We start from the raw sequence: 27,243 nt of genomic DNA on the forward strand, positions 1-27,243 counted from the left end.
CCTGTCTGCCCTCACTTCCCATCCCCAGCCAGCTCCAAACTGAAACCTCCTCCAGCCCCTCCTTTCTGGCCTTTCTCTCTTTCCCCAGGCCAGGAGGTCACCTGAGCTCTTTGTTCTCCCACACCTTTAGCATCCCCTTGCAGGGGGGAAGGGCCCAGGTCATTAGTTGCCACAGAGACAGATTGTTGGCCAGAAACTAAGGCACCCACACAGTATTCAGAGGAAACATTAAGAATAGCCCCACTTCGTCACAAGGGGACCTTGAGAAGTCATCTAATCCAGTCCCCTACACTCATGGCAGGACTATATTATCTAGACCATCCCTGACAGGTGTTTGTCTAACCTGCTCTTAAAAATCTTCAATGATGGAGATTCTACAACCTCCCTAGGCAATTTATTCCAGTGCTTAACCACCCTGACAGTTAGGAAATTTTTCCTAATGTCCAACCTACACTGCCCTTGCTGTAATTTAAGCCTATTGCTTCTTGTCCTATCCTCAGAGGTTAAGAAGAAATTTTTTTCCTCCCTCTTCCTTGTAACGACCTTTTTATGTGCTTGAAAACTGTTATCATGTCCCCTCTTAGTCTTCTCTTTTCCAGACTAAAGAAATCCAATTTTTTCAATCTTCCCTCATAGGTCATGTTCCATGTTGCTCTTCTCTGGACTTTCTCCAATTTGTCCACATCTTTCCTGAAATGCGGTGCCCAGAACTGGACACAATACTCCAGCTGAGCCCTAATCAGCACTTAGTAGAGTGGAAGAATGACTTCTCATGTCTTGCTTACAACATTCTGCTAATAGCTTGTGATCCACTATGACACCCAGACCCCTTTCCGCAGTTCTCCTTCCTAGGCAGTCATTTCCCAGTTTGTATGTGTGCAACTGATGGTTCCTTCCTAAGTGGAGCACTTTGTATTTGCCCTTATTGAATTTCATCCTATTTACTTCAGACCATTTCTCTAGTTTGTCCAGATCATTTTGAATTTAATCCTATCCTCCAAAGCACTTGCAAACCCTCCCAGCTTCATATTGTCTGCAGACTTTATGAGTGTCCTCTCTATGCCTTTATCTAAATCATTGAAGAGAACCAGACCCAGAATTGATCCCCGGAGGACACCATTTGATATGCTCTTCCAGCTTGACCGTGAACCACTGATAACTACTCTCTGGGAATGGTTTTCCAGCCAGTTATTCATCCAGCTTAGATGTTGGAGCCAGAGCTGTAGGATCCTGTGAGGTGAGAGGGTCCCAGAGCTTGGGCTGCAGCCCGAGCCCAAACCTCTACACTGCAATTAAACATCCCTGCTGCAGCCCAAGTGTCACCCCCACCCCTTAGCCCAAATCAGCTGCCGTGGACCAGCTGCGGGTTTCTAATTGCAGTGCAGATATACCCAGTGTTTCTCTCTGTGGCAGCTTGAAAAGTACTTAGCTGTCCTGGGAACCCCCCTCTGGTCAGCTACTGCAATCCTGTGGCAAGCTGCTGGTGTCCCATCCCTGCAGAGCTCCTTGTTTCTCTGGAGAGGAACACCGAGGTGATACATACCGTTCAGTGCCGGCCATTCTGTGTGTTGGAGTTTCTAGTGTGAAGAACAGGGAGGATTCCTGGCTTGCAGGTGGAGGGCCTATCCTCACCCCAGCTAGGTCAGGGATGTAGGCTCTGTTCACAGCAGGACTGTAGGGCTGGGCTCTGAATACTGCATCTCTCTCGTGTGAGTGTCAGTGTGTCCTGCTCACCTGGAGTCCGGACCCTCTTGCAACCCCCCTGCTGGTGGAATGGCTCAGCTGAGCCTGGAGCTGCGCTTGGGAGCTGGTTTGGGTGACTTTATCCCCTTTGCCTCTTTGTCAGACTCTTGTGAAAGCTGGAAGTGACATTTCTTCCCTGGTTTGGTTTCCCCACTTGGCAAACAGGCCCCCTCTCCCTGCCTGCCTCCCCACAGAGCTGGATGCTGCATTATTGTCTGCTTCTTTTGGGAGGGCACTCAGCTGGCACTGCCTGAGCTGAGAACGGGCCCCACATGGCATTGTGGAGTCCTGAGTTAGACTCCTCTCATGGACGTACACGTTTCCTCCTAAATACAAATAGAGTAAGAGACAGAGACACGTCTTCATAGATCCCAAGGCCAGAGGGGGCCATGTAGTCCTCAGGCCATATGACTTACCTGAGTTAATTCCTGCTTGAGCGAAAGCTTGTATTGTAAAAAGCCTCTGAACTAGATTAAAAAGGTGCCAGTGATGGAGAAGCCAGAACGCCCCTTGGTAACTTGGTCCAAAGGTTAAAAACTTGTGCCTTATTTCCAGTCTGACTTTGTCTGGCTTCAACTTCCAGCCACTGGTTTTCCCCCAGGGGGCCTGTGCTTGAAGGGCTTGAGATCTGCAGGCATGCGCTGCTCTGGAGCAGCCACAGTCCCCCCTCAATCCCTTATGCTGCCCCCATTTCCCAGTTCTTCCCAGTAACCAGAGGATCACCCCATCACTCCTCACACCCCCAGAAAGAGCCACCTGCTGTCCTTATGCAGGGCTTATTTGGGTGCATGGAAGCTCCTGGGACAGAGGGGATGTGCTGTTCCAGAGACAATGAAACTTCAGGGGTCTTAGAGCCAGGGAGCAGCAGGATGCCACCCAGGAGTGCACATGACAGCACCAGACATTCTGGGGGCTAGATTCTGAGGTGTTAGAAGGGAACTGATGGCAGCTGGAGCCCAGAGGCCTTACCTGGGCTATGTAGGAGAAGGGTTGCAGATGGATAACACTCAGGTGAACTTTCACCTGATCATTTGTGCTGGTGCCAATTTATTGGACCAAAAACTTGGAAACAAACCTGACTCTCAGCTTTGGAAAATGCTCCTGGGTGCAGGCAATTCTGCAATGTTCCCACCAGGGGACCCCAATGATCTCTGCTAGCCGTAGCAAGCAACTCTATGGGTACATGTACACTGCAATTATGCAGTGGTGTAGCAGCCATGGTCAGTCCCAGGATATTAGGTCTGGTCTACACTACAGCATTAGTACGTCGACCAAACTCCGTAAGCATCAACCCTAAAATGTAGCTCCCCTACCGATGAAAGTCACCCACTACCCTGACCTAATAACTCCACCTTCGTGAGAGGCGTAGTGCTCAGGCTGACACAGTGTCCGTGTAGGCGTTGTGCTACTTACATCGCCTGTTCACTGTCGCCCCTGCTCAGGGCTCACAGCTGGAGCCCCCCCAGCTCTGGGGCTGACAGCCCGAGCTGTCAGCCTCACACAGGGCTCACAGTTCAGCCTGTCAGCTCCCGGTGGCAGAGTTCCAGCTGTCAGAGCCCCACAAGGCCCCACAGAGCTAAGTCAGTGGAAGCTCCTGGTAATGTCGTGCAACACAGAGAGGGGGTGTAGTGTGGATGTGATACAGCACTTTAATTACTGCGCGGGTTGTACATCCAATTAACTTAAATCAACTTAACTTTGTAGTGTAGACATGCCCTTAGAGAGACCAGGTAGGCGAGGTAATATCTTTTATCTTAAGATATCTTAATAATGACACATATTTAACCCAAGCTCTGAAACCTCCCACCTTGCATGGTCCTAGACCCTGGGCACCAGCCTGAGCCTGAACATCTACACTGCAATTAAACAGCCCCTTAGCTCTAATTCCAGTGTACACATACCCTATAAGAAAGGCCACTCCTGGTCCCACTATTCTGGTGCAGCTGCAGTGAGGTGAATTGGCAGCATCACTTTGGCTTGGAGGGAAGAGAACCTGGCGGGGGAAGACAGGGCCCTGGTGGTTCAGACCTCGCTGCGTCAGGCTGCTGTTGAGACTTACATGGCCTTGCACAGGCCTGAGAATGTGCCCTGGGCTCATGCCCCCCTCCCCAGTCTGTATGGCAGTCTGGGGGAGGGGCAGCGCATTCACTGGAGTAGGAGTGTGGGGTTTCTGCGCTAGGGGAGGGACAATGCGGGGTATGTGTGCTGGGAGACAGGCAGCATGGAGGGTGTATGTGCTGGGCAAGAGGCAGCGGGGGGGGTTGTGGGGGAAAGGCGGGGGGCATGTGCTGGGGAGGGGAAGTGAGGGTACTTGTCCTGGGAGAGGGGCAGTGGGGGGTACATGTGCTGGGGTAGTGAGAGTTGCCGGGAGAGGGGCGGTGTGGGAGGGCATGTGCTGGGCAAGGGGCACTGCAGGGGTGACCATGAGGGCCAGGCTTTGGGCCACATGGACACAAGTCACAGACAAGAGACTTTCCAAGGTTGGTTTGTGCCCTTGTGCTGAAGTCACTCATGGGCAGTGTTCAGCATCCCACCCCTGTGGAGCCAGCAGCTCCCCTTCCCGAGGACCAGGCAGCCCACGGCGCTGGGCTGGACCAGGACAGATGGGATCAGGCACAGGCCACAGGTGCAGTCACCAGGGAGCATATCATCCTCTGCAGGGAAGGAATGGCCTCCTTATCGGACCCCCCGGTGGGTGCTGAATGGCCTGCCCTGCGTCAGAGCCCGGCTATCTCCCATCTCGCTCCTCTGGTGCAGAAAGCTCTGGGCATGGCTGGGCCAGAGGAGGCTGAGGCTGGTTTGTCACCAGGAGGGTGATCCAGGCAGGGCTCAGCCCGAGGATGGCTCCCACTCACCTTAGCACCTGTCGGGGACAAAGGAGGTCACCCGTGTGAAAACCCCACCCCCTGTGGCACTGTTCTGGTGGCAGATGGGAGGGCTCTGCCCCAGACTGGGCCAGCCCTAGGAACAATGTCAGTGATGGAAGAGGAGTGGCAATCAGATGGGGAAAAGGTGCAGCCTGGGGCACCCCTGCAGCTTTCCCCTGGCCTATCTCATTAATGAGGCATACAAGACTCAGACTGAGACAGGCCCTTTCACGGGGTTCCTGGGACAATCCCAGAGAAGTGCTGGCAGGCTGGGGATTATCCCAGTACTGGCTTTCCCTGCAGCACCCCCTGCTCAGGGCTGTGTCCTCAATATCATCAAACCCTCACACCAGCTTTCCCCCAACTGCCCTGCACCACCACCCCACACACACATGTGCCTTTGCATCATCCCGTGACATCAGAGGGGAACACCTTTAAAACTGATCAAAGGAAATACTGTACTTTTCATGTCACACAATTAGCCTGTGGGACTCCCTATCACCAGATGTCATTGCGGATACGAGCTCAACAGGGTTAAAAGAAGAACAGATGTTTGTATCCCTGTTACATTGGCGAGGGTAGAAAGGGTACAAGGGCTATAAATCCTCATGGCATGATCCAGTCACTATGAAGGGGGTTAGGGAGCCATGGACAGGTTATTCCAGAATTGCCTGCTAGAGGGTTTCCTTCAGCTTCCTCTGAAGCAGTCAGTCCTGGCTGGTGTCCAAGATAGGAGCTGGACTAGAGGGACGTTGCTCTGATTTGCTACGGCAACGCCTGTGTTCCAGGGGCGAGTGCCAGGGCATTGTGTCTACCTGGCCATCTGGGGAGCTCGTTATGCAGTCCAACAAAGGCCCCTGCTGGACACAGGCTTCCTTCTCCCGCTCCTGTGGGAGGAAGAGACCAGCAGCTTTAGGGCCGGACTGGAGCCGCATGAGAAGCCCTATTCTGTGCGAGATTCTTAGGTTGGGGGCAAGAATTTCAAACTTTTCTCTGGGAGAAAATTGATCCCTTATCTTCGAATCTCAACTCGGGCAGTGGCTGCAACTGTGTCTGGACTCAGGTCAGCAGCTCTGAGCCAGCAAGGCTGATATCCACAATCCCCTAAGTTTTCCAGGAGCTCTGGTCCACAGGAACGGGTCCCTGCTTCCCCATTGCAAATCTGTGTTACCACCTGCCGGTCAGTGCACCATCACCATGCTCTGTCAGGCTCCGAGACAAGGGCAGTCTGCGACCCAGAAGACATCCCCAGCTGGGATGAGGAGATGGCAGGGAAGAGCACAGGTTACAGCTATGGGCTGGCTGGTGGGGAGGGGGATGGGGTGGCGTTTATACAGCATCTCTGCCTATTCACTGACCCAGCCACCCCACGTGCTCCCCTGTGATTGTTTCCTCTCCTAGAGATCAGCTGCCCCTGTGGATCAAAGTCCCTTCCCAGAGGCCTCTGGGGTTGGTGCTGATGATGAGTTTGCCTTGACATGTCAGTGGGTGCTGGGGCTATCGCCCCGTGATCCTTTCAAAGCTGAGGAGGAATTTCTCCCTCTTCCAAGGGCTGCTCAACAGCTTGTGGGAGGGCTGGTTAGAGCCAGACAGGCCTGGATCCAGCTGCCCTGGCCCAGAAGGGCCCAGAAGACTTTTCTGTGCCCCAGTGAGATGGAGGTGCTGCTTCCATGCAGTCAGGACGTTTGCTGGTTTATGGCTGTGAAAGCCATGATCAGCCAGATGCAACAGTCCGAGTGGGCTGGTGTGAGTCACTCGCTGGAACAGGATCCCACAAGGAGGAGGAGGCACCTCGTCTCTGAAGAACATTTCCTTATCCCCACTCTGTGCTGTTAATAGGAGTGAACTGATCAGTCATCAGCCCCGAAGGAGGATCCTGCTTAGCACAGAGCTGTGCACAAGGCGGCTGGATGCAGGGAACCCACAGGGAACCTACAGCCTCTATTACTGAGATACTGGTGAATGGTTAGCGAAGCCCCAGAGAGCACCTAGCTGAGTGCCTTTGTCACTGGGTAGCTGCCCTTTGAGGGATGTTAGACCTGCCTCACCTATGACTGACCCCTGAAGCAGGGGGAGGGATATGAGGGTAGAGGCCCCTGCGCCTGCACTTTGTGTTACTTGGTGAGTTTGTATTTGAAGAATAAAACTGCCTTGCAGGCAGGGCCTGAGCAGACTCTGGGTCTGGGGTACTGCTTCCTGGGCCCAGGAGCCAGGCTAGCAGCTTCCAGCCTTGTCCTTAGGGTGAGGAGGTTCACTGGACCATATCTCCTTGGTCATGCCCACTACCCATCCCTTGCGTGCCCTGCCTATGTATAAGGTGACGAGGCTGGTCGGCAGGAGGCTCAGATGCTCCCTGCTCAGGTTGGAGATGTTCATCGGCTGCCATGACCCTAGATTTTGAGCTGTGCATCAGTGCAGCGCTGAGCATGATGGGGCCAGGAACCTGTGCCCATGAAATCCTCATGCTGGAGTGTAACAACTGGTGCTCCCCATGGCGTGAGCCGGCTCATTGCTGACTGCTGCTTTGTAACTGGCGCCTACTGTGAATGGATTGAGTGTGACCTCATGGGCAGTCATGCAAGGGGGTCAGGAGAGTCCAGACACGGTTGGGAACAGAGGGAGGAGCTGCTAGTCCTGCTAGTGTCTCACACATCCAGGAACAGCAAGTCACGCATTCCCCATCCTCACCTTGGGAGCTGCTTCCTTGAACCCATGTATTCCCTTTCTGTTTTGGCCGTCTCTCTGTTACTGCCCAGCCAGCCCCCAGCCCACTGCTGTTCCATCCCACCTCCCTACCGCTGCCAGCAGTGGCTGGGGAGGTGCCTGCCCAGCAGCATAATCTCCCCAAAGGAAACACAAGGTATGTTTAGATGAGAGCCTCAGATCAGAGTGCCTGTTGCTCACGATGAGCAATGAGAGTGTGCGACTTTCAGCCATGCAGGCCTAGCTTGGTTACCTACCCTTCGGTGCTGATCCCAGGGCTTCTTCAGAGATTAGCAGCTGGGGTAGCTATGATCCGCCGCGTGCTCAGATAGTCCTGGCTCCAGTGGTTTCCTCAGGAATTGAAATTAGGGGGGAGTGTTTGAATTTACAGGGGGGGTGTCAGGACCAATGAGATAAATAAAAGAGATATGAATAAAGTAAATGTTTTGTTAGGATTATGCAAATTTAACATAAGAATAATGCAAGTTACACCAAATCACATAACAGGTCTAGATTTCTAAAAACATATACATTTTAAAAAAAGTATTTAATTTAAATTGACTTTTGAAAAGTAAGCCATCATGGAATAAGAGGGCAGTCCTCTCATGGATCAGTAACTGGTTAAAAGATGGGAAACAAAGGGTAGGAATAAATCTTCAGTTTTCAGAATGGAGAGGGATAAATAGTGGTATCCTTGAGGGGTCAGTACTGGGACCAGTACTGTTCAACATATTCATCTGGAAAAATGGGTAAACAATGAGGTGGGAAAATTTGCAGATGATACAAAACTGTTCAAGATAGTTAAGTCCCAGGCAGACTGTGAAGAGCTACAAAGGGATCTCACAAAACTGGGTGACTGGACAACAAAATGGCAAATGAAATTCAATGTTTATAAATACAAAGTAATGCACATTGGAAAGCAATCTCAACTGTACATACAAAATGATGGCATCTGAATTAGCTGTCACCACTCAAGAAAGAGATCTTGGAGTCATTGTGGATAGTTCTCTGAAAACATCCACTCAATGTGCAGCAGCAGTCACAAAAGCAAACAGAATGTTGGGAATCATTAAGAAAGGGATAGGTAACAAGACAGAAAATATCATATTGCCTCTATATAAATCCATGGTACGCCCACACCTTGAATAGTGTGTGCAGATCTGGTCACCCATCCTAAAAAAGACATACTGGAAATGCAAAAGGTACAGAAATGGGCAACTAAAATGATCAGGGGTATGAAACAGGAGGAGAGATTAATATGACTGGGAATTTTCAGCTTAGAAAAGAGATGACTAATGGGGATATGATAGAAGTCTACAAAACCTTGACTGGTGTGAAGAAAGTGAATAAGGAAATTTTATTTAATCCTTCACATAACAGAAGAACTATCAGTCACCCAATGAAATTAATAGGCAACAGGTTTTAAAAAAACAAAAGGAAGTACTTCTTCACACAATATAAAGTCAACCCTGGGAACTCTTTGCCAGGGGATGCTGTGAAGACCAAAACTATAACAGGATTATAAAAAGAACTAGATACATTCCTGGAGAATAGGTCCATCAGTGGCTATTAGCCAGGATGGGGAGGGATACAACACCATGCTCTGAGTGTCCCTAGCCTGTTTGCCAGAAGCTGGGAATGGGCAATGGGATGGTCACTTGATTACCTGTTCTGTTCATTTACTCTGAAGCATCTGGCATTGACCACTATTGTAAGACAGGGTATTGGGCTATATGGACCATTGGTCTGATCCAGTATGACCATTCTTATGTAAAAATTAATTATAATAATAAAAATGTTTAGTACAGAAACATAATGACCTCCCAAGATAGCAACAATGTGAGATAACAACTTTGGCAAATAATGCATTTTAAAAATCTTGGCCTGATAGGAAACATATTTATTAAAGTTTCCATTCCCAGTCACAAATCTAGCAATCTGGAGCAAAGTGACTAAAATATAGTCCAACAAACAAATGTTAAACGTGTCCCTCACTTTTCCCTCCACCGCACTCCACTCACCGGTGTTGTCCTTGGTCAGTGGAAACTCAGAGTTCAGAGATGCTTTCACGTGAGTACACCTTCCAGGTGGGGGACAAGAAGGCACCTTGCTTGTTCCTCCAGCTGCTCACTGTTCGCTCTGGCCACGGCTGTTCTTTGGGCCACCATTCACTCCACCACTCTGTTGCCAATGGCCCTGTGCAGTCACCTTCTGCTGCCACCTGCCACTGTGACCTCTGCGAGTTGATCTCTTGAGGTTCCACCAGCTCTCAGTGATTTCAGCTGAGCTCTCAGTGTGGGAACTTCACTGCTCGTGCAGTCTGGGCTACTGCCCTTTACTCATACAATAAGAACAACAGTTCATCCCCCCTTCTCCCCACATTCAAGTGGTTTGTAACCCAACACCAGCCAAAATCTATCACTTGGACAACACAGCTCTGTTTGCTGGATACCTAGGTAGATTAGGTGTGAATGTAAATATAATCTGGCCCTGAAGCCTTTCCCCGCAGCCCCAGCTCATCACTAGCTGTCAGGGAGAGCTCATTTAGACTTTGCTTACAGATCATCATTTGAAATTATTAGGTTGGTCAACATCACCGAAATGAATGCACCGACATCATAAAAAACAACAGCTGTATAAGGAAGCAAGGACGCTAGTCTATGTTCATACTTTTCAAATCTATTATACTTTTTCAGATACACACATTTTATCATACACTGTATAAGCTTTTAAAGTGTGTATTAATGTTTCAGTTTAAATTCAGATTTCCAAACAGTCACTAAATTGGTGTGTAACTAGCACACAAAACTGGGGGTGGGATGTTGGGGAAATTCAGGGGAGGTGTACACCCCCCTGGGGGAGGTGTAGGGAAATCACTGCCTGGCTCCCCTGCACTAGCTTGGCTGGTTTCAGTATTGACTGCTTTGCTGCCTTAGTTATTTGCATTTTCCAAACACCCCTCTAGGTGCCATCCAATGCGTGGGCACCAGTTCCATCCCTCTCAGGTCACACTGTAAGGACTGACCACAGGTACTGCCCCGTCCACATGCTCTTCAGCAGCCTCACCCAAGGGAAAGATGAGCTTGAAGGTAAGAAATCAGGGCTCATGTGACGCTGGGGGCAGTGAGTTACCAAACTGATGAGCTCCCCACTCCAATGTGAGTTGCCTCCAGCTCTCTCTCTCATTTATGCTGAATGAATGCAGTGGTGTGGATTCACACCAGCTGAGAATCCAGCCTGCAATGTTTCCCCACTAATGCTTGCAAGAAATAAAGACCAGCAACCAGCAGGGTTATAGCCTCTGGAAACAGCCCTGTGTAAGGCTTCTCATGCCTTGTGCTAATACACTCTTCTTACCTCAGCCCTGAGGCTGCCCTTTGCATTGCTCGGGCCGCACAAGCCCTGGTACTGCAGAGCTCTGCTCCTAGCCCCTAGCACTGCAGATGAGTTGGGGGTCTAGTCAGGGAGAGGGGTGTGGCAGGAGTGCCAGCGCTGTCTGGCACTGTCGCCAGAAAAGCCCTTAGGGACTGACACAGCCAGGCTCAATTTGGAGAAGCCCTGAAACTACTCATTTGTGCCCCTTCAGTGTGCTGTGAATGACTCTGCCGTGGCAGACTCTGGAACCCTTGGCGTGCTGCACAAATTACTGTGAGCCAAGGGAAGGCTGAGGGCGGGGGCGGGGTGAGATGGCATGGGCTGATGGGGGGTGAAGAAAGGACAGAGAAATAGCTCAGTCCAGAACAGATCAGAAAATGCAAACCTATTTTCACAAAAAAAAAAAAAATAAAATAAATTGGAAATTTGGAAGTTGTTACCAAAGGTTCAAATCAGAACTATTTTCTGTTTAGTCAACATTTTTCAGGCACTTTTTGAGTTGTGTAGAGTTCAGAAAGCATTTGGATAATAATTTGGATAATATTGTGGGGGGAATCTCAGAAGTGTGACATATTTCATGTAAAATATCAACAATCCCTCATGGAAAAGTTTCTTTTTTAAAAACGTGGCCATTTTTCAATGAAAATCATTTTGTCCCAGAACCATTGCCAGACCGTCACACTTTGGCAATCCAGAGGCATTGGAACTATTCCACGGAGCAGTAAAGCTTTTCATTTTTTGGGGAGTGGGGTGCAGCAACAACTCATTTCCCTCAGTTCACAGCCCTGCAGGATGGAGAGTTCCCAAGCAGCAGGCCCCAGAAGAGGGAGATAAATTCCAATATGTACTTCAGACAAAAGGCAGATTAGTCTGGGGCCAGGCCCGGCTGTTTCAGGAGATTAATTATTAGTCAGGTGCAGATAAAATGAGCAAGTTAAATATGGAGATAAAGATTTAGATAAAGCAGGCAAAGCAGGAGCTCTGCTTAATGGGGTGCCTAGAAGTAACCAGCTTGTGCAGCTGTTCATACTCTTAGCCTTTTTAGAACTGAGTGTATGAAACCTGAATTAGCGACAACCTGAGCATAAGGTGAGCTGCAGTGGCCTCAGTGCAGTGTCTGGGCCCTGACACCATCACAGGCTGCCCCGTCCAACACCTAAGGTAGGCTTGCAGATGTTATGATCGTGGTAATGCTGCGTATTGTGCCACCTCACACCTGGCACTTAACTGCTAGGGAGGCCAAGGGCTGGATTTTCAAACCAGTTCGGTCCATGGAGATCAGAAGTATGCAGCCCCCAGCAGCTCCGGCTAGGCTGTTTATGGGCAGGTGTTCCAAACAGCCCAGCACCCAGCACTCGGTCTCAGCACTCTGAGCTCTGGCAAATCTGGTGCTGACTGTGGGTCTGAGGAGAATTCTGTCCTGGCTGCCCAGACATTTGGAATAGCCTAGCTGCCAAGAGGACATGGCCATGCTGTTTTATGTGTGTTTCACGGGCTCCCTCTTCACCAGCACAGCTGCACCAGCCCAGGCCATGACCTTGGAAATGTTTACAAGCTAAGTAGGGCTCAGGCCTGCTCTGTTCTCAGAGAAATGCCCAGGAATGCATGAGGTAGGGCGGAGTGGGGCTTGGTAAATTAGGTTCTTCTCTTTGGCTGTGTTGACATCAGAGAATTCAGGAGTGGTGATTCCCCACTGGTGCAGGCAATGGCAGAGGATTCAGGTATTTTGTATCCCTGCTCAGAGCAGATCCAGATGATGTCAAGGTAAAAGCACCAGCTGCCAGCGGCCAGTCCTGCTCTCATGTTTGCTAGCTTGGGGAGAGAGAGCTGTCCAAGGGGATGGGATGCCTGTAATCCCCAGTGCAGCCAGGCCTCAGTGTCAGGGCTTCCTTAGCATGTTGCAGTTGACCTCAGCCTTCAGGCTAGATCTCCCAAGGGCAAGTGTTTTTCTGAGTTACCTCACAATAGGTTAGCTTCTTTCTACTTTTTCCTCTTTCAGTATGTGTTTGAAATTACTGTCAGATGCATGGGTGTGGATCTGTGCATTTCAGTGATCTTAGGCACATATCAACAATAGCCAGGTGCCTGGCTAAGGTAGGAGAGCTCTTTATGTGTGAACTTGGCACATCCACATGCATTATACAGCCAAGGGTATTTACTTTCAGGGATGGGGAGTTTTCCAGAGGGGTCATCCCCAGCACTATCTGTGCAGCATCCTCCTTCAGGGCAGGCTAATGATAGGCCTTGCAAACATGAGTCACTAACGTTGCGCAGGTGACAGCTCCTACTGAACAGCGAGGCATCAGCATAGGTGGGCAGGGTTCCCCCTGTTCCCCTGTGGGGGCTCACTCAGTGAAGGGGCTCTGCTGGAGACAGTGCTGCGCGGCTATTTTCTAAGGTCCGGCCATGGTGCAGGCTGGAGGCAGGGCTTTCTGACATGGCAAACACACCACGGGAGGAGGCCCCCTCGCCATGTCTTTCATGTTGCAACAAATACGGCTGCTGTTGGTTGCTGCAGAACCTTCCCTCAGCGTGCCTGCGCCTTTGAGGCGGAAGCAGAGCCGGGAGAAGAACAGCATTAAAGGTTTCCTGTACAATGGATGAGGGCTGCATTAGGGGCAGGGGGGCCTGGCTGGGGCCGGACGGTGCAGCTAGTTCAGTGCAATGTTTGGGGCTGTCGCACACCTGACACCACAGATAATAGGAACTGAATAAACAATAATCAGTTAATGAATGCTTTAGTGTATTTCTGTACTAATGGCTGAGTCAGGCATTACGAATCCCTCCCAGCTGCTGCAGGGTTATGCTGGCGGTGCTGGGGTGGGGAAGGATTCTGAAGAGATTTAAATAGAGAGAAGGTGGGTGGTGAAGAAAACCAAGACTCTGCTAGGACATGCGTTTGCTTGATGCCTAGTGGAGAGATCTCCTGCTGGAGCACTCACAGCACCACTGGCATGACAGTGATTTACACTCAGTTGGATCCATCCAGGAAAGATGCTAATGCCAGCACAGGGAGAAGGGAAGGAGGTTTGTGCTTCCCTTACTCATGGGCTCCTAGGGAACCAACGTGACTCCTGGTGCAGGCCTAGGATGACCAGACAGCAAGTGTGAAAAATTGGGATGGGAGTGGAGGGTAATAGGCACCTATATAAGACAAAGCCCCAAATATCGGGACTGGGCTATAAAATTGGGACATCTGGTCACCCTATGCAGGCCCTATGGACCATTTCAGGGCACAGAGTTACCAGCCTGCAAGAAAATCCTGGCCACGCCCCTGCTCCATGCCCACCCACAGAACATACCCTGCACCTGGGGAAGCTGTGGACGTAGGCAGAGCCAGTTCTTTGCGTGGCATAGAGGGCCTAGCTTGGAGGGCTGGAGGTATTCCCTGAGGCCTGGCCTACGCACCCGAGTCACCAACCTTCGTGGCACAAAAGAGCTGTGAGGCAATGTTGGCCCTTCCCAGCCCTGCACCTCATGTGTAATTTACACCAGTTTACAGTGGGTGCAAAACACAACCCAATCAGAATTCTTCCCTCACACCTGTCCATGTGCATGCTGGATTCACCTATGGCGTGCACTTCACTGGTGTCAATAACACAGCAGGTGCCAGGTAGGGGGACTCAGGCCCATTGTTACTGGTATTGGGCCGAAGCAGAGAGGGTAAAGGTTTGCCAAATTGCTGGGGTTGGGGCAGGGAAGCCCATATTAAACAGGCTGGATTTAGAGTCTTGCTTTCTGCACCTGGCATCTGAAGGGCTCTCAAGGATGGCAATGCCAGGGGCCATCCCATACTGTGCTGAGTCACTGGGGCAGAAAGCACATCTTTTCAGAGCCACCTGCCGATGATGATGACCTGCAGGGGAAAAGCCTGGTGTCCTGCTGCATCCCAGGCCTGCTGGTGCCGCAGCCACCTCCCCTTCAGTCCGTAGAAGGACTCCCTCTAGTGCAGTCCTGCCCACAGGGCTCAGTCCCAGCAGCAGTCCTTCTCCAAGGCCCCCGTGGTGCTGCAGTTTGTGATGGCTGAGCTGTCCACTTGCAGGTGGAGGGCCTATCCTCACCCCAGCTAGGTCAGGGATGTAGGCTCTGTTCACAGCAGGACTGTAGGGCTGGGCTCTGAATACTGCATCTCTCTAGTGTGAGTGTCATTGTGTCCTGCTCACCTGGAGTCCGGACCCTCTTCCAACCCCCCTGCTGGTGGAATGGCTCAGCTGAGCCTGGGGCTGCGCTTGGGAGCTGGTTTGGGTGACTTTATCCCCTTTGCCTCTTTGTCAGACTCTTGTGAAAGCTGGAAGTGACATTTCTTTGCCGGTTTGGTTTCCCCACTTGGCAAACAGGCCCCCTCTCCCTGCCTGCCTCCCCACAGAGCTGGATTCCTGGGGGCAGTCAACTGGCAGAGCCACAAACCAGATGCCCCCAGCGATGATGTTCTTAAAACCTGCAAAACACCCTGCCCTCCCTACAAAGAATTCCCTCTCTGTGCCCAGGGAAGAGAGAGAAAAACATCTTTTTGTGCCCAGCCTTTGTGACAGGTGTCACAAAAGCAGTGAACCTCCAGAGACGGCTGGAGCATGCAGTGCTGAGAATAACCCTCGGTGCAGCTTCTGAGTCAGCAGGGGCACACGCAGCAGTTACAGCACTGTTTTTATGGAGGCCCTATGTAAACCTTGCTTTTTGTGCTGTCAGGACTGCCATAGTGTCATTTTCTATTTAATATGAGTGTTGCCGGGTCTGATTCTTCTTTCCAGTTTTACAGGGGTAACAGTAGTTTGACTAAAAACAACAAGGAGTATTTGTAGCACCTTAGAGATTAACAAATGTATTTGGGCATAAGCTTTCGTGGGCTAAAACCCAGTTCTTCGGATGCATGGAGTGGGAAATACAGTAGGAAGATATATGTATGAAGAGAACATGAAAAAATGGGTGTTGCCATACCAACTATAACAAGACTAATCATTTAGGGTGGGCTATTATGAATGAAGTTATTCTCAATTTACTCTGGGACAATTAGGACCCTTGATGTCAACAAAATCACTCCTGATTTACACCAGAGTAGGTCAAAAGTGAATCAGGCTTTTTGAGTGCAGCCCTGCAGCAACTCCCTGTCACAGGGACCCTCTGGCCACATGGCTGCAGAATTCACGTGCTGCACAGGCACTAAGGGATTTGTGCTTACCAGACCCTGTGAAGCAGGGAAGTATCATGCCCATGACGCAGCTGGACACTGAGGCTCAGAGAGATGCACTGACTTGCCTAGCCCAGCACCTTGTCCACCAGAACATCCTTCCCATCATCCAGATTTGCAGAGTTGGTGCCACCTTGGACTCCCCTCCCCCATTCCTGTCTCAGCCCAAGGCCCTCCCCAAATCCTGCCCTTAGCACTGTTGCTAAGATGAGAATCCATACTGGGGGAATTTCCCACCTTCACTATCGCTTGCGCCTCCTGATCAGAGCTAAACCAGTGCTCACGCTGCTCTTGGCCTGGGGTGGGAGCAGAGAGGTTGTGGGGAGATTTTCAGAGTTGGCAAGTTTCAGGGGCCAGAGAGTTCAGGGAAAGAGGAACATTTTGTGTGGTTAATAATGGTGTTTAATGCCAAATATAACATTGGGGGAAAACAGGAGTTACAGTCCACAGATGGGAGGGGGACTGCCACCACCCACACACACTGCTGGGGGATCAGCTGGATCTCTGGGGGGTACCCAGTGCATGTGTGTGTGTGTGTGTGTGTGCACATGTGTGCGCATCCCAAGGGTCCACGAGCCAAGATACAACTGCAGCACCGAGAAATTGGGACTTCTGTGCCAATTCCTACACTGTCCTCCACTCTCCACCTTTTGCTGCAGGGGCTTCAGTTTAACCCACATTCCCTGTGTCCCTCCTGGGACTTCAGCCAGGGACACTGAAATAACAGCATCGTGACCTGTGTGAGCTGCTCTGCTTTCACCTCAGAGCCTAAATGCCAACAAGGTTCATACTTAACTATGAAACAAATTGTTAGCTGCCTCCAGCAGGCGCCCGAGTCAGTGTTCAGATTCCAGCCCCACTGCACCCCTTGGCTCTGTCATGACCCACCCAGAGTAGCGGCCAAATTGTGCCCAGATATTGCTGCAAGGGAGTGGTGGGTGAGTGATAGATATGCTTGGATAGGAAGTGATCTGAGATCCAAGAAGCCTTCAGGACCTGAAGGGTGCCAGGAATCTGTATGGATTTGCTCCTTAAAGGGATGCACAGTGAAGAAACTTACACAGAAGCCTTGGACTTTTGACTCAGATGTTCCAGACACACTGACAGCACTCAAGGGCAGACTCCAGGCCTGGTGTAAGAAGGTGCAGCATCTCAGGTCAAGGTTATGCAGAGGCGTAATTGACAGCATTGATAGTGGTAGTTGTTACTTTGTATTGTAGCAGTACTTAGAGTCTGCAAGCAAGATGGGGACTCCCTGGTGTCAGGTGCAGCACAGACAGCGAGAGGCAGTCGCTGTCCCAAAGAGCACACTCACACTCTCACTAGACAAGACCGAGGGTGGAAGCAGGAAGGTCAGAGCCATGCAGGGACTGGTCCAGGGCACACAGGGAGTCTGTGGCAGAACTCGGAATTGAACCCAACTCTCCTGAGCCCAACGTCTCGTGTAAACTGGGCAGGGAAGGGCTGTAAGCAGCAAAGCAGAGTAATGTGCCAGAGACATGCAAAATGACCATAAATCAGCTGGCAGGGAAACAGAAGGGCACAGCAGGAACAACAGGAAGAAGTGAACTATGGCAGCTGTCACCCAGACGGCGTGTTTGGGGCTGTATGAGCTGGTGTCTGCCCAGGGGAGGAGTAGAGACAGTCCAAAAGTCCAGCCTCATCACACAGCCAGAGATTAACGAGGCATCAGCGCCAGCCCATTGCCCCACGTGCTGGCCCTTCCCTCAGCTCAGTGATTAGTTCTGCTGCACTCTCAGGGCCCAGCCTTCTCCCACACCCACTGGTGTCCGGCGGGACTGGCAGCAGTGATGTCACTGAGTGATTCTGATGTAAAACGGGTGTGAGTGAGATCAGAAGTAGGTCCTTGGCATGTGCCTTGCACTCACTTGGCAGGAGGCCAAAGCCAGCATCTGTCTGTTCCGGTCAGGGAGACCAAGCATCTGTGTCTGGTTGTTAAGAGACCAAGAACCAGTGAAAAGCATCTTAGCACAGGGTTCTAGATACTGCAGTGATGGGGGCCGGCTCAACACCATAGATGGGGTTCCTGCGTGGCAAGGAGGCAGGGCTGCTGGCTGCTATGCTCCTAGCCTTGGGCTTAAAGGGCACTCTGGGGTTGTTACCAGGAGCAAGGGGACACGATGGAAGAATCTCACAGAACTGGCTCCCTCCAGGATTAGAGACACAGACGAGAGCCTTTGCTCCCACAGCTGAGAATCTGGGTCTTAATGTTGCTTGGCTATTTTATCATGTGAATGGTTAGCTCCGCACTCCCATTTGTTGTCATTGGTACAGGCCCACCCGGATAAAGGGCAGCCAGCCAGCGATGAGAGCACTCTGGTGAGTCCAGGTGTTTAATTCACAGCCATGGCTGGACTACAATAGTGACTTGTCCCTGTCAGCCCGGGGAGCGCTCAGGCACTAGCCCAGCGGCCACTTTTCCTTTCATGGGACGCTGGACATCTTGTTTTTAAATTTCCAGAAAAAAATTAATGGAAAAATGGCAACAAAGTTTCTGGGCTTTGAAAAGTGTTGTTATTAATTTCAGGGTTTTGTTGATTTACCGGAATACAGGAACGTCGTGACCCGGATAAAGGTTCGCTTTGGCTGAAAAGGCTTTTAAAAAATTTTCCTGGTCAAAAAATGGAGAGGGAACAATGGGAATGGCTCTGGGGTCATTGTGTATCCTGCAGGGCACGTGCAGCTCCGGCTGCTTTTAAGTGCGGGTCGGAATTTCACCTGCGCAAAGTTTAGGGCGAGGCTCCCACCCCGAGCCCAGGAGAAAGAGGGGCGCGGCGTCCTCCCCACCCCCCTGGACGAGCCAGGGGGCAGCCCCGCTCCCCACCCCTGGCGCGGAAGGGGAATCCCTGGCCCGGAGATGGGGCCAAGGCCGAGGCTCCCGCCCCCGGCCCGCTCAGCCTGTCCCCAGCACCCGGTCCCTAGGCGCGCCGCGCCGCGCGGGAGGGTTTACACGGGCTTGGTGTGCGCCGCTCCGGGGGCGTGGCGCTCGCAGCCCGGGCTAGAGGCTTTTCCAGCTGAGGAGTTTCGGGTCCTGTGCCAAGCGGTGGAGCGTCTCCTGCGCTCGCTCCCAGTTCCCCGCGGAGGGGAGGCGCAGCAGCCCGGCACGGAGCGTGTCTCCAGCCGGAGGCAGGGCTCAGGGAGCAGGATCCCGGCTCCCCACTGGTGCCCAGGAGCCATGGCTTTGCCCAGGGCATCTCCGGGGTCCTAAGCACCCCGACCCAAAAGGCGGGAGTCCAGCTTTTCCTGGCACCGCCCTACGGGCTGGGGCAGCCGGCGAGACACCTGCCGGAACCAGACCCCACGCCAGGCTCAGCCGCGGGACATGCAGGTGGGTGACGCGCCGAGAGGGGACGGGACACGCAGCGAGTTTGCTGCTGGCTGCGATTCATGCTGGGGAGGTGGAGGGCGGAGAAAGCGGAAAGCCTGGAGGGTTTGGCCAGAGCCTCCCCCGGGCCCCGGCTGAACGCCAAGGGTTTCTCTCTGCACGCAGGTGGCCTGGGGCAGGCAGGGCAGGTGGCATGTCGGACCTCTCCTCGAGGACTTGCCAGCGCCTTCAGGTGGGCTTGGAGCCCCCGCTGCTGAAGGGCATCTGCTCTACCTGCTCTTGAAGAAGATGCACTTGTTCCGGAGCTACAGCTACCAGATCCAGCTGGAGGGCGAGGCGGGCAGCCTGCCCAGGATACAGGGCATCCGATGGGTAACTACTGAAGCTGCTTCGTGTTGCCTTGCGTGGTGTTTGTGAGAGCTGCAGATATCCGTGCCAAGGTGCTAGCAGGGCTCTGCTAGTGGGGAAGGGCGGGGAGGGGGTGGCTTGTGACAGGCGCTGGGCGCAGGGAGCTGGCACTGAGGAATGAAGGTTAGTCAGGTTGGAGCAAGGCTTTGTTTCATACCTTGGGCCACTGCTGTAGCAATAACTTACTCCGTAACTGACTAGCGGAGCAAATTGACCTGGACATTGGCAAGTGCTTGGTGTCAAACAGTGGAAAGCAGTTCCCAAGGATTCTATGGGCAATTGTGGTTTCTGGGGCGTAAGCAGCCTGGATCCTCTGAGATGTGTTTGACTGTGATATTCTCCTGGGATTCCTAGGCCAGCCTAATGGGGCAGAGTTAAATGGGAAAGGTGCAGGAATGCCACCTCTGCACCCATCCTTCCCCCACTCCTCCCCAGAACAGACACAAGGGCTGCAGTTGGGTAGACTGGCTCTACCCATGAATCCTTCCCTGGGGTGTGATTCTGTGTTGTCCTGCAGTTTGGGAAGCCATTTACGCTGCCCGCGCACATTCTAATTTGTATTTTACATCCACATGGCACTCGCTTTGCATGGCTGCACCTGACTTCTCCAGGGCCAGGCAATGGGAACTGGCCCCAATCCAGAAGGGAGAAGGGAGTTAGTCTCCGTGGCCCAGTCAGGGCTTGGCCCCTCTGCTGAGACAGCCAGCGAGGGGGCCGGTTAGTATCAGTTTTTATTAGTGACAACCAGCTAGGAACCCAGCTAAGACCCAGCAAACTCAGCGCACAGAGGGGGCCTCCAAATCTGGAGTCAACAGTAATTTGTGGCGGTTTCCATTGCACTTCTGCTTCATCCTTCATAGTGTGTTGGGGTCTCAGGATTGGTGCCTGAGGGCAGATCATGTGGGCTGGGGATGGCACGAGGCTGATGGGAAGCCATCAGGAGACAACGTGTGCTGGGAGCAAAGGGAATAAAACCTCAGGGAGGGAGCCTGCAGAGTGATCATGTATGAAAGGTCAACCATGCATGGGATCACTCAGCCAGGTTTGGTGCTTTCCCATGTAAACGGCCCCTTCTCAGCAAAGTGTTCCCACTGAAGCAGCTCCTCATGTCTGTCAGATTCAGGGGGACTCTTGTGCTTGCTATTCCTAGTAGTCCTGCAGAGCCCCAACTCCAGGGAGGTGTGTGTGGAGGTCTGTCCAGCACCATAACCAGGTCTGCGATATGCCAAGCCAGCAGTATGGGGAGGAGGGGGATGCACGGGAGTCTCTGAGGACAGAACTTAGCCTGCAGAACCTTAATTCCTGGTGATGGCAGAGCCAAGGGAAGATTCCTGGCATGACTCTCTGGTCCCAGGATGGGGCTGCAGGGTCGGCAGTCAGAGAAAACAGCCTTCCCGTGTACATCTAAGCAAGGAGTCCTGAGGTGTCACTTTTCAGCACAGGACTGCACTGACATTTCCAAAGACAGTCTGATCTCCATGAGCGAGTCCCCAAGTGGCCTAGGCCCTGGGCTTGGCTGGGAGGGCAGCCTGGTACTCACTCCCTGCTGCTTCTTTCGTGTAGGATGATTTGGGGCAGGGCAAGGGACACCTCAGCAGACATGGCCTCGGCTGTTAGCGAAAGCATTTCCCAGGCGATTGCCCCAGCTTGTTCTCCAGGTTCAGCTCTCACTGAGGCATGAAATCAGACCTGTGCTATTGTGCTTCAGTGCACAGCGGCTGTACCGAGTGTTTAAACAATCTACTTGACCATGTCTCAGATTAGATTTAAGCCCTGAGCATGTGAACAGGAAACACCTCTACGCCAGTCTCCGCACCAGCAAATAACCCCCACTGTCTCTGCCACAAAAACGTTTCATGGACAGGATTTCCCTTGAGTTTCTACTTCTTCCCCCTTAAATTAAAATTGCTCTAATTTATGCTGTGCCTCCTATTATCCTCTTTGTGTCCTGGAGAGCAGAGAATAGCTATAGTGAAGTTCACCCTTTCTCCACCCTCCTCATTCCTGGCAGGTCCCTCCATGCCAGTGGCTGGGACCAGGGCTGTACTCTGACAGGGAGAACCCCTGTGCAGGTGGCATTCCTGGTGTACACGAGAACTGGATCCCACAGCTCTAACAATGAGTCAGCTGGGGCAGTGTGTCGCCACCTGGCATGTCAGGTGCTAGCCTGAGCACAGTGACTATGGGGAGTTAGGGGCTGCATTCATGGTGGCCTGGAAGGCTGTAGATATCAGGGATGCTCAGAACAAGTGCACTGTTAACTGGCCCATCTCTCAAGTGTATCCATGTCTGGATTTCTTTGCTTAAGGTTCCTCCTCCAGTGGTGTCTAAGTAAGAGCTGGTGACCTTTTTCAAACCACAAGTTTTTCATTGAAAAATGGCTATTTTTTCAAATAGAATTCTTTTTTGTGGAAAATTGTCCTTTTTGTGATTTTTTTTTTTAAAAGCAATTTTAAAATATTTTTGTTTCTTGTTTCCTTTACTTCCCCATCCCCAAGATCTTTTAGAAAATATATGCAAAATGATGTGTCTAAATTAGCTGTTCCCACTCAAGAAAGAGATTTTGGAGTCATTGTGGATAGTTCTCTGAAAACATCTGCTCGGTGTGCAGCGGCAGTCAAAAAAGCGAATAGAATGTTAGGAACCATTAGGAAAGGACCAGGGTCGGCTCCAGGCACCAGCATTCCAAGCTGGTACTTGGGGTGGCAATCTGCAGGGAGCGGTAGTCCGTGTGTTTTCACCGCCCCAAGCAGCGCGCCGAATTGCCCCTCCGGACAGCGGAGGCAGTCCATGCGCCCTTAGGGCGGCAGGCGCGTTTCCATGGTGGCGGCGGCAATTCAGTGGCAGCTTGTATGTTTAGCTGTCCCCAGCGGCTTCAGCTAAACATAGAAGCTGCCGCCGAATTGCCGCTGCCGTGGAAACACACCTGCCGCCCTAAGGGCACACGGACTGCCCCAGCCATCCGGCGGCAATTTGGCGCGCTGCTTGGGGTGGCGAGAACTGTAGAGCCGGCCCTGGGAAAGGGATAGATAATAAGACAGTAAATATCATATTGCCTCTGTAGAAATTCATGGTACACTCACACCTTGAATACTGTGTGTAGTTCTGGTTGTCCCATCTCAGAAAAGGGATATTAACATGGAGTGGGTACAGAGAAGCACAACAAACATGATTAGGGATATGGAACAGTTTCCATCTGAGGAGACAGTAAAAAGACTGGGACTATTCACTTTGGAAAAGACACGACTAAGGGGGGGGATATGAGAGAGGTCTATAAGATGACTGGTATAGAGAAAGTAAATAAGAAAGTGTTATTTACCCCTTCACATAACATGTGAACTAGGGGTCATCCAATGAAATTAATAGGCAACAGGTTTAAAACAAACGAGAGTCCTTCTTCACACAACACACACTGAACCTGGGGAACTCGTTGCCAGGGAGGTTGTGAAGGAAGTATAAGTGGGTTTAAAAAGAGTGAGATAAGTTCAGGGGGGACAGGTCCATCAGTGGCTATTAGCCCAGATATTCAGGGACACAACCCCATGCTCTGGGTGTCCCTCAATCTCTGACTGCTAGAAACTGGGAGTGGACAACGGGGGACTGATCCCTTGATAATTGCCCTCTTCTGTTCATTCCCTCTGAAGCATCTGGCACTGGTCACTGTGGGAACACAGGATACTGGGCAAGATGGAACATAGATCTGACTCAGTATGTCTGTTTTTATGTTCTTAAAATCATTCACTGTCCACCCCTGAAAATGCCTGGGTGGGGGCAGAATGGTAAAAGGGAGTGCGTGTGGGGGAGATGGTGCTTGATAAGTTTGTGAAGGGGCTGATCTAGCGGGGTTACCTGTGATAGCAAGGGACTGGACTTGATGATGCCGTCCTGTGTTCCTAAAAGAAAATAAGGGGGAAAAAATGAAAATGACAAATTAAAAAGGTATATTCTCCCCCCCCCCCAATTGCACACGCAAAGAGATGAAAAATAAACTTCAAACTAGGTTGATTCTGGCAAAATGGATGTGACCTGGGAATTTCTAGTGTCAGTGGGAAATCACTGGAAGGTCCTTGTCCTGACACTGATCTCAACCCCTCGGGTCTGGACTGCACATTCAGGGCTGCAGGGATGTCACCCCAAAGGGATGGTGCCAGAGTCTTATTTCCTTAAACCTCCAGCAAGTTGCCCAGCCTAAGTGAAGGGAAGGGTCTGCCCTTCATTTAGGACAAAACTGTGCCTGGCCTTTCCCCACCCCGCACAAGGGCTAAAGCCTACAGCACCCCAGGGCACACACTGCTGCAAATGCAGAGGTGGCAGGGGGAGAAGGCAGCCATGCAGCCTGAGGAGCTGGCTGGGCCTGGCATGGGAACAGGCAGCTTCCCCTGTGTTCTCTGTTGCTCTGGGAGACCCATCCCTTTGGAGCTGCCCTTGCAGCTCTGGGTAAACACCACAGTCTTGCCCTCGCTTTCAGCCAGCTTTTGCAGCTTTGGGTGTTTGCAGGCTGTGTGCTTTTCTGTGCCAGGGTTTCAATGCATGTCATTGTGGGGAGTGAGAAGGGGAAGTCACTTCAGAGCATCCTGTCAGGCTCTGGGGGTCTGAGATTCCCCACATGTATTTTGCCATGGCCTGGAGTCCCTGAACTCTGGGATTGTATACAGCTCCCGGAGTGGTGCGGAGGCCTGGCTGAAGGTTCTGGGGAGGACCCCATGGCCCAGAGCTGCAGAGGAAGGCACCCTGCATGGGTGGGCCTGATGCTGGTTTCTTGCCATCCTGTTTGAGGCTGCGGAAGGGCGAGGGACTTCACAAGAGCCTTAAGGACTGAAATAGCTTTGTTGTTGTCCCTGGGATCCCAAACAAAGGCCAGCGCGAGAGCAGAGCCGTGGTCCCAGGGCTTGGCCAGGTGCCCAGAGCTGCCGGATTTCTGGAGACAGACAGGATCTCGAGGCCCTTGCAGCCAGGCAGCAGGAAGATGGAAAAGGACAACTCCTTAGGAAACTGCCTGGAGACAGCAGCTGAGATGCTGGGACAAATTGTGCAGGGGCCAGGTGGGGATGCTCAGCAAGTCAGGGAGGGAGTGAGAGGCAAGCAGAGCAGCAGTGCCCCAGAAAGCTGGGGCACGGGCAGGGCCGGTGCAAGGATGTTTCATGCCCTAGGTGAAACTTCCGCCTTGCGCCCTCCCCTCCCATCACACCCCTCCCTGAGGCGCCCCCCCCCCGCAGCCGTTCCCACCCTCCACCCTGAGGTGCCCCCTTGTGGCAGCTCCCCACCCCCACCCTCCGCCCTGAGACATCCCCCCTGCCCCAGCTCACCCCTGCTCTACACATGAGCACCCCGAGCACACCATCGCTGCTTCACTTCTCCCGCCTTCCAGGCTTGTGGCACCTAAGCTGATTGGTGCCGCAGGCCTGGGAGGCGGGAAAAGTGAAGCGGCCACGACGTGCTCAGGGAGGAGGCGGGGCAGGGGTGAGCTGGGGCGGGGAGTTCCCCTGTGTGCCACCCTCCCCTTACTTGCTGCAGGCAGCCCTCCCCATGCTCTCCTGCCCCAGCTCCCTCCGCCTAAATGCTGGCGGCGATTGGGGCGGCTGAAAATCCGGCCACTGCGGTTGCTGCCGAAGAAAATGGCACCCCCTCCAAATGCCAGTGCCTTAGGCGACTGCCTAGGTCGCCTAAATGGTGGCACCGGCCCTGGGCATGGGTGGTGGCAGGACCGGCTGGGCGGTGGCGAGGCAGGGCCGGCTGGGTGGGTGGTGGCAGGACCGGCTGGGCGGTGGCGAGGCAGGGCCGGCTGGGCAGGTGGCACTGGAGCACCCAGGCACTGAGTAGGAGTGTTTAGAAAGTGCTATGACAGCAAAAGGAGCGCAGCACAAACCTGCTTTGGACACAAAGGTCCCTTTGAGTGTCCAGGGAAACCACTCGCTGGGAATATTACAAGAGTGAACGGGGGACAGTTCTAGAGCTGGTTAAATAATGAGAAAATCCTGGATCCCAAACACTTCTGTGAATTAAAGCGCCCGGTTCCTTTCCTTGTTCCTCACTGGATTCCAGGTGGCTGCCGGGCACTGGTCTGGTGAACACATTTCTGAATCTTGAAAAGTTTCTCTGGTTTTAGTGCTAGTGCTGAGTTATGTGAAAACCCATGCTGGAAAGTGTGTTAGTCGCTCTTCTCTTTAAAATGGTTTCAGCTGGTTTGGGAATGAGGGAGTGATTAGATCAGGGTCTGGCAGCCAGGACTTCTGGGTTCCATGGCTACGTGCCTTTGGGGAAGACATGTGGCCTCTCTGTGCCTCAGTTTCCCCATCTCTAACATGAGGATAATGCTTTCCAGTCTCACAGGAGGGGGTGTTTCTGAAGCACTAGTGGCCTTCTGATGAACAGACTAGTGCAAGGCAGGACATTGCTCTGTGTTTGTCGAGAGCTGACCCCAGGAGTTTAGCTGCTGCTCCTTATCGTTCTAGCTGCCACCTGGGCAACTCCTGCCCGGCCACAGGCCTGCCTCTTATTTGTAAACATTTGCTTCATAATTACATGTGTGTTTCCTGCTCCATAAACCCGTCACGAGGTTCAGGAATGTTTGCACAGGGAGTGACAGTCTTGGTACCCAGAGGTCGACTCGGAGGCTTGGGAGAGCTGGAGGGTTTGGGGAGCTGCTGAGCATGGGGGTGTTTGGGGCCATATTCCCACGTGCCTTGCCCAGGCCAGGTGGGGGATGAGAGGTAGAGCTGGGGTCCCCCAGACCTTGTAAAACATTTAAAAAAAACTCAGTTTTTCACTCTCCACAAACCTTCTCCCCCTTCCCCACTGAGCCGAAACAGCAAGGCTCCTATTTGCGGGTTCCCCATGGCTCACTGGAGGGGTGGGCACAGTTTTTGCTGCATTCATTGATGCAGCATTTGTGGGCCCCAGCCATAGGCCAGGCGGGGGAGGGCAAGAAGAAAGGAAAGGTTCTTTGGGTAATTATACTTGCCTTTTGACATCATTAATTGGAGGGTCCTGTAAACCCTCTCCCCCACATCTGCCTGCTGCTTACTCTATCTCTCTCTCCCTTGCTCCTGTCCTTTCGGCACCCCCATCACAGTCTAACACAATGGTTCTCAACCTTCTGGGGCTCAGGACCCATTTGTCAGTGTTGATGGTCTGTCATGACCCAGTAAATAGTCGGGGGGTGGAGGCCCTGGGATGGTTTCAGTGAGATCCTGCCCCCCTTGGGGGGTTGGGTCCTGCCTGGGACTCACCCCACAGTGGCGGCTCCTGCAGCTACTGTGCTGTGGGGCCAGCTGGGCTTGGCTCTCGGCTCCAGGCATTGTGATCTCTGGGGCTGCAGCACGGCTCAGATTTGACCCTGCCCTCCTGACTGGACCAAATGTGTGTGAGTGGAGTTGTGACCTAGCTCATGGAGTGGCAGTGCCACTCACCCACATTTGGCCTACCCGGGCTCCTGTCATTATCACGGCTGGCCAAACCTGATTGGTGCTGGGAGCCCAGAGGTTGCAGTGTCTGGAGCAGGGAGCTGTGCCCAGCCAGCCGTGTGGGACAGGAGCCACCGGAGCTGTCATGTGACTCCTTGAAACATTCTGGTGACCCAATTTCAGGTCCCCATCCCGGGGTTGAGCACTGGGGTC

General features: G+C 52.3%; 1 protein-coding gene across 1 annotated transcript in view; it reads left to right on the plus strand.

Annotated features, from left to right (window-relative positions):
- The first annotated feature begins 18,916 nt into the window (after window positions 1-18,916).
- The window catches only part of RAPGEF3 (Rap guanine nucleotide exchange factor 3), a 76,638-nt gene continuing 68,311 nt past the window's right edge, over window positions 18,917-27,243 (plus strand). Inside the window, exons 1-2 of the mRNA XM_030546233.1 lie at window positions 18,917-19,222; window positions 19,385-19,591. Coding sequence (XP_030402093.1) covers window positions 19,217-19,222; window positions 19,385-19,591 — 213 coding nt within the window. The 5' untranslated portion in view covers window positions 18,917-19,216. The remainder of the gene's footprint in view (window positions 19,223-19,384; window positions 19,592-27,243) is intronic.

The sequence above is a fragment of the Gopherus evgoodei genome, unplaced genomic scaffold, assembly GCF_007399415.2.
Source record: "Gopherus evgoodei ecotype Sinaloan lineage unplaced genomic scaffold, rGopEvg1_v1.p scaffold_42_arrow_ctg1, whole genome shotgun sequence".
In the NCBI taxonomy this organism is placed as follows: Eukaryota; Metazoa; Chordata; order Testudines; family Testudinidae; genus Gopherus; species Gopherus evgoodei.